Source organism: Platalea leucorodia (genome assembly GCF_965183815.1).
Source record: "Platalea leucorodia genome assembly, chromosome: 19".
In the NCBI taxonomy this organism is placed as follows: Eukaryota; Metazoa; Chordata; class Aves; order Pelecaniformes; family Threskiornithidae; genus Platalea; species Platalea leucorodia.
Window position 1 is genome coordinate 4898786 of NC_138841.1, and position 11223 is coordinate 4910008.

At 51.4% G+C, this 11223-nt stretch overlaps 2 protein-coding genes across 8 annotated transcripts in view; both read right to left on the bottom strand.

Moving 5' to 3' along the window:
• TRIM33 (tripartite motif containing 33) overlaps positions 1-6670 on the bottom strand; it is a gene marked incomplete at its 5' end in the record, with an annotated part of 41821 nt that extends 35151 nt beyond the window's left edge. For 5 of the 6 annotated variants that reach the window (XM_082330080.1, XM_082330079.1, XM_082330078.1 and 2 more), the window contains one exon: positions 5235-5685. In XM_082330080.1, the coding sequence (XP_082186206.1) occupies positions 5235-5685 (451 nt within the window). Of the gene's footprint in view, positions 1-5234; positions 5686-6533 lie in introns of those variants that run through there. The other variant, XM_082330082.1, reaches the window with a different exon arrangement.
• A 59-nt stretch (positions 6671-6729) lies between these two features.
• On the bottom strand, positions 6730-10719 carry BCAS2 (BCAS2 pre-mRNA processing factor). Of its 2 annotated transcripts, XM_082330083.1 has the most exons (7): positions 10589-10719; positions 10420-10512; positions 10276-10346; positions 9974-10135; positions 8864-8914; positions 7665-7745; positions 6730-7138 (listed from the first exon to the last, which is right to left on the bottom strand). In XM_082330083.1, exons 1-7 carry the CDS (start codon positions 10679-10681, stop codon positions 7009-7011), a joined length of 681 nt encoding a protein of 226 aa, XP_082186209.1. In that variant the 5' UTR covers positions 10682-10719; the 3' UTR covers positions 6730-7008. The 2 variants fall into 2 exon arrangements, with proteins under 2 accessions (XP_082186209.1, XP_082186210.1); XM_082330084.1 differs by lacking the exon at positions 8864-8914.
• Between the last annotated feature and the right edge of the window lie 504 nt (positions 10720-11223).

Below are 11223 nucleotides of genomic sequence, written 5' to 3' on the forward strand. Positions count from 1 at the left end.
CCTTTGGCAACAAAATAAGGGGCATTGCTGAGGGTGAGGAGATCATGGATCTGAATGGGGGAGGGCATGGCACGCACACGACGTACGTGATCAAAGGAATAAGACGCTACAAAAAGCGCCTTGTGCTTCAGTAGCACCGTTCACCACCGGATCCCCTCCACCGCTGGGCTAACGTAGGGAGTCTTCCCAGTAGCTCAAAATTATAAATTCAAAGTATCTCTCCAAGTTTATCCAAATATTGAACCCAAACACTTGCATTCCAAAGTACTTACAGACTAAAATTCATATTTTCATAAGGTCCAACTCCTTTAACATAAGCTCTGGTCTGTAATATGAAAATCTTTATCAATTCTTTAGTTGCTTCATGACGTCCAAGAGTACTAAAACCCTAAACCACAAGTATAACAAAGTAACTTCGGCCTCACTTTAATACTCTAAAACACAATGTTTAAAATATCTTAGGGACAAGAAGTTGAACAGAAGTCAGCAGCATGCCCTTCAGCAAAAAAGGCCAACGCATCCCAGGCTGCGTTAGCAGGTACAGCCAGCAGGTCCTTCCCCCTGGGCAGCACCCTGGGAGACCACACCTGGATACTGGGCCCAGTCTGGGACTCCCCAGTACAGGACAGAGCGACAAACCGGGGCAAGCCCAGCGGCGGCGACCCAGACGATGAGGGCTGGACCACAGGACGTGCGAGGACAGGCTGCACCTCTCAGACCGCTCAGCCTGCACCGGGGCCCTCACCGCTGTCTGCGACTACCTGACGGGGCCGGGGGCAGAGCCAGGCTCTTCCCAGAGGACAAGTATTAACACATACAAGCAGAAACAAGGCAAAACTTGCTTCAACGCAATATATGTCTCACATATTTACAACGAGGATGGTCAAACACTGCAACAGAGGTTCAGGGAAGTTGTGAAGTCGCCATCCCAGTGGACGGCCACCACACAACTGGACAAGGCCCTAAAGAACCTCCTCTGACCAGACCTGCTTTGAGCAGGAGGTCAAGCTAGACCCATCTGCATGTCCCTGCCAACCTATGCCATGCTGTGCTCCTTCATGAGCATTCATTTTAAAGAAATGGCTTAGATTTTCTGTTGATACTTATAAGACACCAATTAGCACTAGCCTACAACTCTACCACATCACCCACCGACAATCAAGTCATCAACCTGCTACAATCCTAATTACTGTTGAGTGAACAACATCATTTTAGACGTCTGTTTTTAAACACACATGTTTGTTTTGGGTTGAAATGTGTCAGGCTGATTCCCAACACAAAAGTACTAAGTGAATATAAGAAAACTCAAAATCCTTTCAGCTGTTTACATTGTTATCATGATGATAAAGCTTCACAGTTCAGGAAATATTTGCAAGCACTCGTGCAATCTAATAACTCAACCTTCCGTTTTAAGTTCAAACTTGGCACGTATGCAGTCCTCTAAGGAATGAATCTCTGCCAGGTTTCATTTATTGGTTGAGAACACCAACAGTAGTTACTGCACGTGCATAATATTTACTTCTCTCAGAAATGTAAGGGGCCAAACGTGTTTCTGCACAGTCGTACATCAAAACCCCTGTTCTAGTTTCAGTGAGTAGACATTGAAGTAAACCCTCACAGGTCAAGGGAGCGACACAATCAGACTGAAATCTATCAGAATAGAAATACATTAAAAAATATGAACTGCATTCAAGGTCCACTCCTAACTCAGCTTTTTTTTTTGTTTTTTGGACAAACAATCCGTACTTATCCTTACTTGTATTACAGCTGTCACGCATTGAACTGACAACACATTATATCTAATAAGGAAAACCAATTTATAGCAGTCACAGACATCAATTCTTATAAAAGTAGCACATACCTAGAATGTTCTCAGACAAAAACATTATTTTAAAATACACTATTAATTTAGATGGAAATTTAAGTTTCAGACCGAGATTTTTAGTAAGTCCAGAATATGAACTGAACATTTTTCAGGACTCGTCCTTCGCTGGGCTCAAGCATATATTCACGACCCTCACTCCTCGACACAGGAGAAAGCTAAAGAATCAGGAGAGCTCAGGTGGCGTGTGCTAACATTCACTGAAACCAAGATGGCCTGCGTTTACACAGCTTAAGCAGCCTATTTGATGCAGGAACGTTCAGCTTCTAGACTGAAAATACAGTAACTACTACCGAACTCAGTTTAAGTGATCTGTCACGTTCTCACAGACATCATACCATTTTCATGTCCCCCTTCCAAAGCAAATGAAAGATAGTTACTGCGTAATTTAAGATGCGAATAATACATGGTTTCTCAATACATAAACACTGAGTATGGGAGTTGAATTCAGCGTACCAAAATAATTTACAACGCTATATACTATAGCACTCAGTAGTAAATGTATTGTTCTTCAAATTATACCTCCATGCGCATTAACCAGTTGTGTATGTAGGCTCTCAGGCTCTCTGAAAGCATCTCGCAGCTCCTTTTTAGTTTTTCAGCCTAATGAAGGTTGTGACATTCACAAGGAGCTGGGAGAGCCACACATTCTCTCCATTGAGATAATCTTCTTAAGAGAGATTGTAAATATCTCGGTGAGGCGGTGAAACCTCAAAACAACCTATCTTCCCAGGAGCAGCAGCAGCAGCGGGTGCATAAAAAGTTGTTTTGCAGTATTTGTAACCGTCTGAAATCTCTAACTTAGAAATAAACATTTTTCAGAACACTGTGATAGAAGTACAAGAAGGCATTTTCTTGTAACCTATTCAATCTGAAAGGAGGAGTCCAGTCGGACAGCTGAAACACCAGGCATTAAGAAATCATCTACCCGCCAAATAAAATGCACATTCCGATGACCTGTTAAGTCATTAAACTGAAAACAAGATGCTACTTTTTATGTTAAATGACATAAAAATACACGTTTTAAACACATAAAACCAAAAACTTTTTTCCCCCAACATAAATGTAAACAACAGCAAAGAAAATCCTTCCACCAGTGCAACAGGTCTGAACCTACCAGTTACCTCTTTATAATACAGCAAACCACAACTTCAAATAATTGTTTTAAACTTTAGCCGGTGTTTCTCAAACTTTTAGGCATTGAGACCATTCTTCTGTCGTCATTAGCAGCGTCTCTCAGGGGAGTGGCAACGGGGCAGAAGAAGAGATGCTGATACAGACCACAAACGACTGCCTTCAAGCGTCCTTGCTGTTTTCTCTAGGAGAGCGGCAGCAGGCTTTCATCAGGAAAGGGCACTGGCACTCGGAGAGCCGCTCTGCGGGTACCGACCTCGCACTCAACTCCTGGTAACTCGCCTCCACAGTTATTACCCAATAAATACACGTATTTACTGTTTTAAGGGCTGACAGCTCTTACAAAGCAAAATCTGAAACTAATTAAGAAAGCAACCAGGGAAATATCAAAAGAAAAACCCAGCTCTTTTCCACAACACTTGTAATTCTCTTACCTAGGTGTAGAGACACTGAAAAACAGCAGGCAAATTTAAATGCATATAAAGTAGCACAGCATATAATCCGGCAGCGAGAACCTGCAGTTAACGTAAGCTGCTTCAGGTACGGCCATGGGTACCACTTCCCATTAATTCTTCCTTCATGAAAAAACACCTGCTCGTGGTTCAGGAGACCGGGGAAGCAGCAGAAGTGGAAGTAACACTTCATGGCTATCGAAACCCATGCCAACAGGGAAGGAACCTGCATGACTAAGCAACGTGGTACTTCTCCGCGCGTTGAGAATGTCCATTTTGTACCTGATGTACCCGTAAGCATTTCATGTGCCATTCAACTGATTCCATTCACAATGTGCAGAAAGAGCTGTCCGCAAAACTGCATCTTCTGGTTGGGCAACGTCTCGTTCTTAACTGACCTGCTGGGCTAATACATTTGTTCCCGCAGACTTATGCACCGCTGCAGATGGATCCTTCACATCCTTACCGGTATACTCTCCTGGACCCTACGTGCACATCTCGCTCACATCATCTAAAAGTTTTTGACGCAGCAATCCAAAGATGAATTCTTACTTCACCAAAGCGCACAACCAAGCACTCTTAAAATGTGTATAACAAGAATTGATATTCCAGTTTATATACGCTTCAGAAGCTACGCTTCGTGTTGTCCCCACACTTGTATCCTCACAGACATAGCGGGATTCAGATAATCCTGCTAATTGCTAGTAAAATAAACCCGGCTTTCCAACTTCTGTCTCTTTCACTAGCACATATGATGCAAAATGTAGAATCCGGAACTTCACAAGAAGAATGACAAGACCAACCGAGGGCTTTAGTTAGTGCATTTATGAACTATATTTACCACATCATCCTTTTAAAACTGATGGACTTTCTAAAACCACATCCTACCACAGTTTGGATGAAAGAACCACTACCAAGCCAGGTTAATTCCTTCACTGCCCAACTCAGGAAAGGCTTGAGCCCTTGCTAAACCCAGAAAGATGTCACCAAACAAGGTCTCTTTCACCACAGGGCCCAGTTAAGACCTGCAAAACCACTTACCAGGGCCCTAGTTTGGTCTGTAGACCACAGCATGTGAGTCACTCCATTAAAAGCTCCAGAAGCTTTTCAATTCCACCCCTGAACATATAAAATAACAAAAACAAAATTCAAGCTGCGATTTCAATAAAAACACCTGGCAGGCACAGCCTACACTTGTCCCATGGCGCAGAAGTTACGTACGCGTGGAGCACCCAGGCACAGCGAGGCAACCGACAAACAGCACCGCAAGGTTTTAACTCAGTCCGCAGGAAGCGCGCATCTGAAAGCGGGTGTGCTACACGCACCGGTCCCAACCGAGCACCTAATGCTGTAACAGCAGTAAATTAGATGTCACTTAGGCAATTTTTTTCCCGAGCGCCGTAGAACCGAACAGTCGGACACCTCCTCACAGACACGCCTCCGCTGTAGCACCCCTGAAAGCGAAAACAAAACAAAACGCACAACGGAATTTACACCGCAATTCCAAGAACTTCCAAGTTTCAGCCGTCGCTTGAAAGCACGAAGCGGGCGCGGTACGGCAGAGCCCGGGGACCGGGGCAGCGGGAACCCCGCCGTCACGTACGCGGCCGCCCCGGGTGCGGCTACGGAACAAGGCCGGGAAACGCCTGGGGTTCAAACCCGGAGAAGCCGAAGCCGCAGCTGTGCTCGGTGCCAGCGGCGAGAACCCAGGCAGCAACGCGGAGCGACCCCCCGGGGCAGAGGCCGCGGCCGCCCCCCGCCCTCACCTTGCTGGATGTCGCCGTTGGCGCCGCCGGGGACGGGGACGCTGAGCTGCCGCTCGGGCTCGGGCAGGCAGCGCCGGCAGAAGGAGTGCAGGCAGGGCAGCAGCTTGGGCTCGGCCTCACGCCGGCTCTGCAGGCTCTGCGCGCAAACGGCGCAGGTGTCCAGCAGCGAGAAGGGCCCCGGCGCCGCCGGTGTCAGCGGGGGCACGGGGCTGGGGCCCGGCCCTGGAACGACACCGGGCCCCGCCGCCGCCGCCTCGGCCTCGGCCTCCCCGAGACCGCGCTCCGCCGCCGCCGCGCCCGGGCTCTCCCGCTCCTCGGGCGGCGCGGCGGCGGGCGCGGGCGGCGCGGAGCCGGAGGGGGACGCGGCCGCGGGCTCCAGGCCGCCGCCGCCGCCCGGCCCGGCCTCGGCAGCCCCCTCCCCGCCGCCGCCGCCTCCTTTGTTTTCCGCCATGTTTCCTCCTTTGAACCCAACTCCCCGCGCCGCGCACGCACGGCGTCACCACGCGCCGTGCGCGCGCCCCGGCGGGCTGGCGGGCCCCAGCCTCGCGCAGGCGGGCCGTGCGCAGGGGCGCGTGCTCCCTCGTTAAAGGCGGCGTCCGGGAAGGCGAGTCGTGACGTCACGCCCGGCGGGGCGGGGCGCGGGTCCGTCACCGCACCTCGGGGCGAATCCCCATTGGTCGGCGTCGGCGGCTTCCCAACCAATCGGTAGCGGGGGCCGGAGCCCCGCCCACCGCGGCCGCCCCTCAGCAGCGCCGCGGAGCCGGCGGGAACATGGCGGCGGCCAGGGCCCGGCCCCGGCCCGCCCCGCCGCGCACCGGCAGCGTTACGGCCCGCTCGGAACCCGCCCCGCCCCGCTGTACGTTGTGGAGGCGCCGCGGGCAGGAGGAGCTGAGAGGAGTACGGCGGTGGCGGCGCTACCTCGAGAGCCAAGGCCCGGTACCGAGGAACAAGCAACCGACCGAGGCCAGGGGCCCGCCGTCCTCACGGAATTCCCTGAAGGAGCCGTGCCCGGGGGAGGCGCCAGCTGCGAGGCCGGGTGGCTTCGCAGAAGCTGACGATGGCAAGGCCTGCGCTAGCAGATAAGCCGCGAGGATGCCGATGCATTGCGATGCTGCAAGAGCTACAGAAACACAGTCACCGCGCTGCACCGCGCTCAGGATGGATCGTTAGAAATACGCAGTAGAAGGTAATCGGACGATTCCTATCGCGCCCGTGTAGCGCAGGGTATAAAACCCCTCAAGAAAATCCCCCTGGGCGTGCGCGGCTGGGACGCCTCACGCGCGTGAACGAGTTATTTACCTTGGCGATTCCATACGCCGCGTCCTCGCCTCTCTCCTGGGTTGGCACGGGCCAGTTACGAACGCCGCGACGCCGGGCAGCAGCCTCTTCCCCGGACACAGCCTCACACAGTGCCATTAGGTGGGTTTGTCTGGCAAAGCCCACCCGCGTCGACAGCTCTCAGGCTGTGTTTTGAACGTGAATCAGAAGCCGTACAGATAGCAAAACAGCATTTATTAAAGGCATAGGGGAAAAGAGCTCTTACTTTAGGTATATAAAAAGTGAAACAATTCACAGTACGTTTAACTATGCCCATAATACGTTTGAACAGGACATTTCTGCCTCCTCCTAGAATTTAAAACAAGAAACAATGAAAATACCTTTTTATCACCGTACACAACTGCAACTAGAGGTGTCTACAAACACATAGCATCTCCAAAGCGTTTTGTTTTGTTTTTTTTTTAACGTATGCTGCAGTAATACAGTAAAGATTAAGTCACTGGAAGTCTTGCTGGATGTTCTCCTTGTTTGCTTCCCCGTGCTGCTGTTTGATTTGTGAAATTTCATTTTCCAGCTGCACAATAGTTCGTTCAATCTCATAATTTTTACTGACAAGAGAGACCCATCTGGAAGGGAGAAGAAATAAAAAAGTCTTCAAGTGTTATTTAACAGTCCTCTGTTTTAAAATAAATTATTGCTCCAAAGAAAGCACAAAGACACCGAATAAAGCAGTATTTTTCTCAGTACATGATAAACCTCAGTTGATAGCAATGGTAATTTGAACAACCAAAGTGATAAAAAGTAGTTTTTAACCCTGTTAAACCTTAACATAGAAAATTTAATTTACTAGACTCAACTCCATTAACTGCCAATATTTAGATAAATAAGAGTTTAAGAAACAATTTAGACAGGCAATTTCAAGCAGCCAATATGCCCTCCCTTTCACATCTGTTGCTCGCTGATTCATTCACCCACAGGAACTATTATGTAGACCTGAATTACAAATGCTTTAAAACACTTTGTGCAAAGCAACGGTATCCGTGCGATAACATCCTACAACAGCGCTGAAAGATCACTGATGCTCTGCACGGAAGAATTTCAAGCAAAAGACATACTTGTGGAAGATTTAACAGAAAAATCCTAGATACTCACGTAGATTCCATTTCTCTTAGCTTAGCCCCAGCTGTGAGCTGCATGTTCTTTCGTTGCCAGTTCAGATCTTGAATGTTTTTCCTGGGGAGAAAGAGAGCTTTGTCTTTTTTTTTGTCTCTTTTCTTTCAAATTTGTAGTATCTGCTGCTAATTTTGAAATACACCTAATCCCTAGAAGTACTACCAGAAAACACTTGCGTAGCCAGGACCGAACTGAAAAATACAGAGGGATGAATCCCAGTGCAGGGCTGCACACAGAACCCTGAGATAAATAAAAACAAAAAAACCCAAACAAAAACCCCAAAATAACAAAAACAACAACAAAAAAACTTCCACTCTACTACAAGCAAAACTTCAAACATAGAATCATAGGATGCTGCAAGCCTACTGCTCCCAAACAAGTGCAGAACAGAGAAAATGTTTGTTCTCTCTGAAAAAAAAAGTCAGAAAAGCAAAGATGAACGGCCAATCATTCACAAAATTCCGTAATTCAGCGAAGCACCTGAGAAGTGCAGAATACTTAAAATACTGCGGTCTCTAACCAGTTCTTAGTTCACACTGCTAACGCTCGTATCCTGTTAGCCTCCCTGCCATCCATCGCGGCGTTCCTTCTACCCACGTCCCAGTATGCAGTCCCATCTTCGGGCTGAAGATGAGAGTAGCTCATCTAAACTGCAAAGCTTTACTTGCCAAGTCCACAGCACGCTGTCTAAATAGAGCGAATTATGACAGCGCATCATTTCAATATACTACAACCTCCATCCCTGAGGAACCCATCTCTGTACAGGCATTAAAGCATCCGCTCTAAAATGACAGCGCAGACCTAACATCAGGGAACGGGTCTTGGCTGAGACAACTGCACCCTAAATAAAAGTCTATCAGCAGTGGAAAGAAACCATGACTGCATTTCAGAGAGGATTCCACCACAATTTGAACAGAATCCTCTGTTCAAAGCAGAGGTTCAGACAAAACAAAATAAAACCAAAGAAAACAAACACAGAGTTTGAGGGGAACAGGCATTACGAATGTAACCGCGTGGGGAGGGCAGGGTCAGATTTCTTAATTATTGTTATCGCTGGGTCTTTTTTCCCACGACCATGGCAGCAGCATGTACGCGAGCCTTTGCGGAGCTTGGGGCGGGGGAGAGGGCTTCACTTTCCTTCAAACTTGAGTATGAAAACATGAAAAGGAACGACTCACCTCAACTTCTGAAGCTCCTTCTGGGCTTGTTCTATCATATGAACCAGATGTCTAACGGCAGAATGCAAGCAAAGCATTAGGAAAACAGACAATTGCTCGATCAGACCCATTTAACCTGCAATTTAACTCTGAAGAGTTAAGGACACCACAAGCCACTTCAATGCAAACACCAGACAACTTGTTCTCAGCGCAGTCTGTGCTCTTCACTCCTGAAGGGAATAACACAACGCCACAACACTCCAGTTGCGGCAGTTTTAAGATGGAAACCTTCAATAATCGCTGTGGCCAGCCCTTGCCGTCAGACAGCATCAGAAAATCATAACCTTCAGCTGACCAAGTTTTACCTTCAAGCTTGTTACCGTATGCTTGTGCTATTCCGACTAGCACACTACTGTACCATCTCCCTACCTTATCACCCACCTTCTCATTTTAACTCTAAAATTCCCTGTAACTGATTTTTATTATTGTTTCCCTCGTATAACACTGTCAGAGCACAAACAGTTCTTTTGCTTCCTGACATATATATGAGCTAACAGATCGTCTACCCACCTCCCTTCTCCTAAGCTAAGCAACCCTCTGCCTTCTCTCCAAGGCAAGTGTCGCATTCCTTTTGTCTACACCTTTATCTAAGGCTAAGCTGACCCTTTTCAAAAGCGGACGTTAACGTTCCCCACCTGAAACAGCCCTGGTGCTTCCTGCAGCCATCCTGCCTGCAACTTTTTTTAGCTTTTGCAACAGCTTTATTAATATTGGCTCTGGGCTGAGCAGGATCGGCAGTAAGCCGTCTTTATTTCCACTACTGAATGATCATTTAGCAGACTGTCATTAGTCCCTTCAGTTATCCTCAGTTAAAGCCTGCTATCACCAACCGCAAACAATAACTCACAAAATTCAATACTGGGATGTACTGAAGCACGGGCTATTTCTTGGCCACGGAGGTGGCTCCTCTTTCGGATCAGCCTCCTTTTCTTCCCCTTTCCCAAAGGGGCTCAGCTATTCCTGGATACGTTCTAAAGATCCCCGCTGGACTCACGCAGGAAAACGTGAGAAACACACGGAAGCTGAAGCCAGAACCTCAGCTCGGTTGAGCGAAGCAGAGGAAGGCCTTACTCGTTGTACACCTTCCAGGCGTTACAGCCGTGCTGCGACATCAGCTCCAGGTTCTCGATGCGGACCGCCTGGTGCTCCAGCTGCGCCATGGAGTTGTTCACGCACTCCTGCCACGCCGTGATGTCGTTCTTCTGGCCGGAGGAGGGGGCCGGCAGCTCGTACCTAGAATCGCGGAATCGTTTCGGTTGGGAAAGGCCTTTCAGATCACCGAGCCCAACCGTCAAACAGAACCCACCGCCCGCCTCGGGGGAAGGCCCGGGCCGCCCCAGCGCTTCCCCGAGGCCGCGGCGGCCTGCGCTCACCTCTTCATGCTGAGCAGCTCCAGCGGCTGCCGGGCCGCCAGGCGCTCGAACTCGTTCCGCATGATCTCGGTCTGCGGGGAAGGCAGCGGTCAGGCGGCGGCGGGGGGCCGGGGCAGCGGGGCGGGGGGGGCCGGGCCGCCTCACCTCGAAGGCGCTGTAGTCGTGCGCCGGCAGGTAGCTGAGGTAGTTCTTCGTCGGCCGGTACCGCCGCGTCTCCTCCTCCACCAGCGCGGCGGCCTAGCGCACAGGGAGCGTCAGGCGGGAGCGCCGCCCGCCGCCCCGGCCCGCGCCCGCCGCCCCGGCCCGCACTCACCGCCTCGCGGACGCCCGGCGCCTCGTAGCCTTGGTCGAAGTAGGGCAGCGCGTCCACCACCACGTCCCCGGCCACCAGCCCCGGGCCCGCCATGGCGCCACCGCCACCGCGCTCTGCCGCGGCCCCGCCCCTCCGCCCACCGGCGCTTGCGCGACCGGACCGCCCGCCAGAGCGCCCCCCCGCGGCCGGCGGGACCCCGCGGGAGGCCCCGCCCCTCCCGGCCTGGCCCCGCCCACGAATCCGCCCACGACCCTCCCGGCGCAGCCCCGCCCCCTGGTCGGGCTCCACCCCCCCCGCCCCACCCCTCCTGGCCTGGCCCCGCCCCCGGCCTTTTCCCCAGCCCCGCCCCTCCTGGTCGGGCTCCGCCCCCGCCCTTTCCCCGGCCCCGCCCCTCGCGGTCGGGCTCCGCCCCCAGATCCGCCCCTCACGGCCGGGCCCCATCCCCGACTCCACCCCTCCCGGCTCCGCCCCCTGGCCCCACTCCTTCTCCGCCCCGCCCCTCGCGGCTCGGCCCCGGCCCCGGCCCCGCCCCTTATCCGCCCCGACCCCGCCCCTCTCTGACCCCGCCCCTCTCTGACCCCGCCCCCGGCCGCTGCCCGCGGAGAGGAAGGGAGACGGGAGCGCTCGGAGCCCTG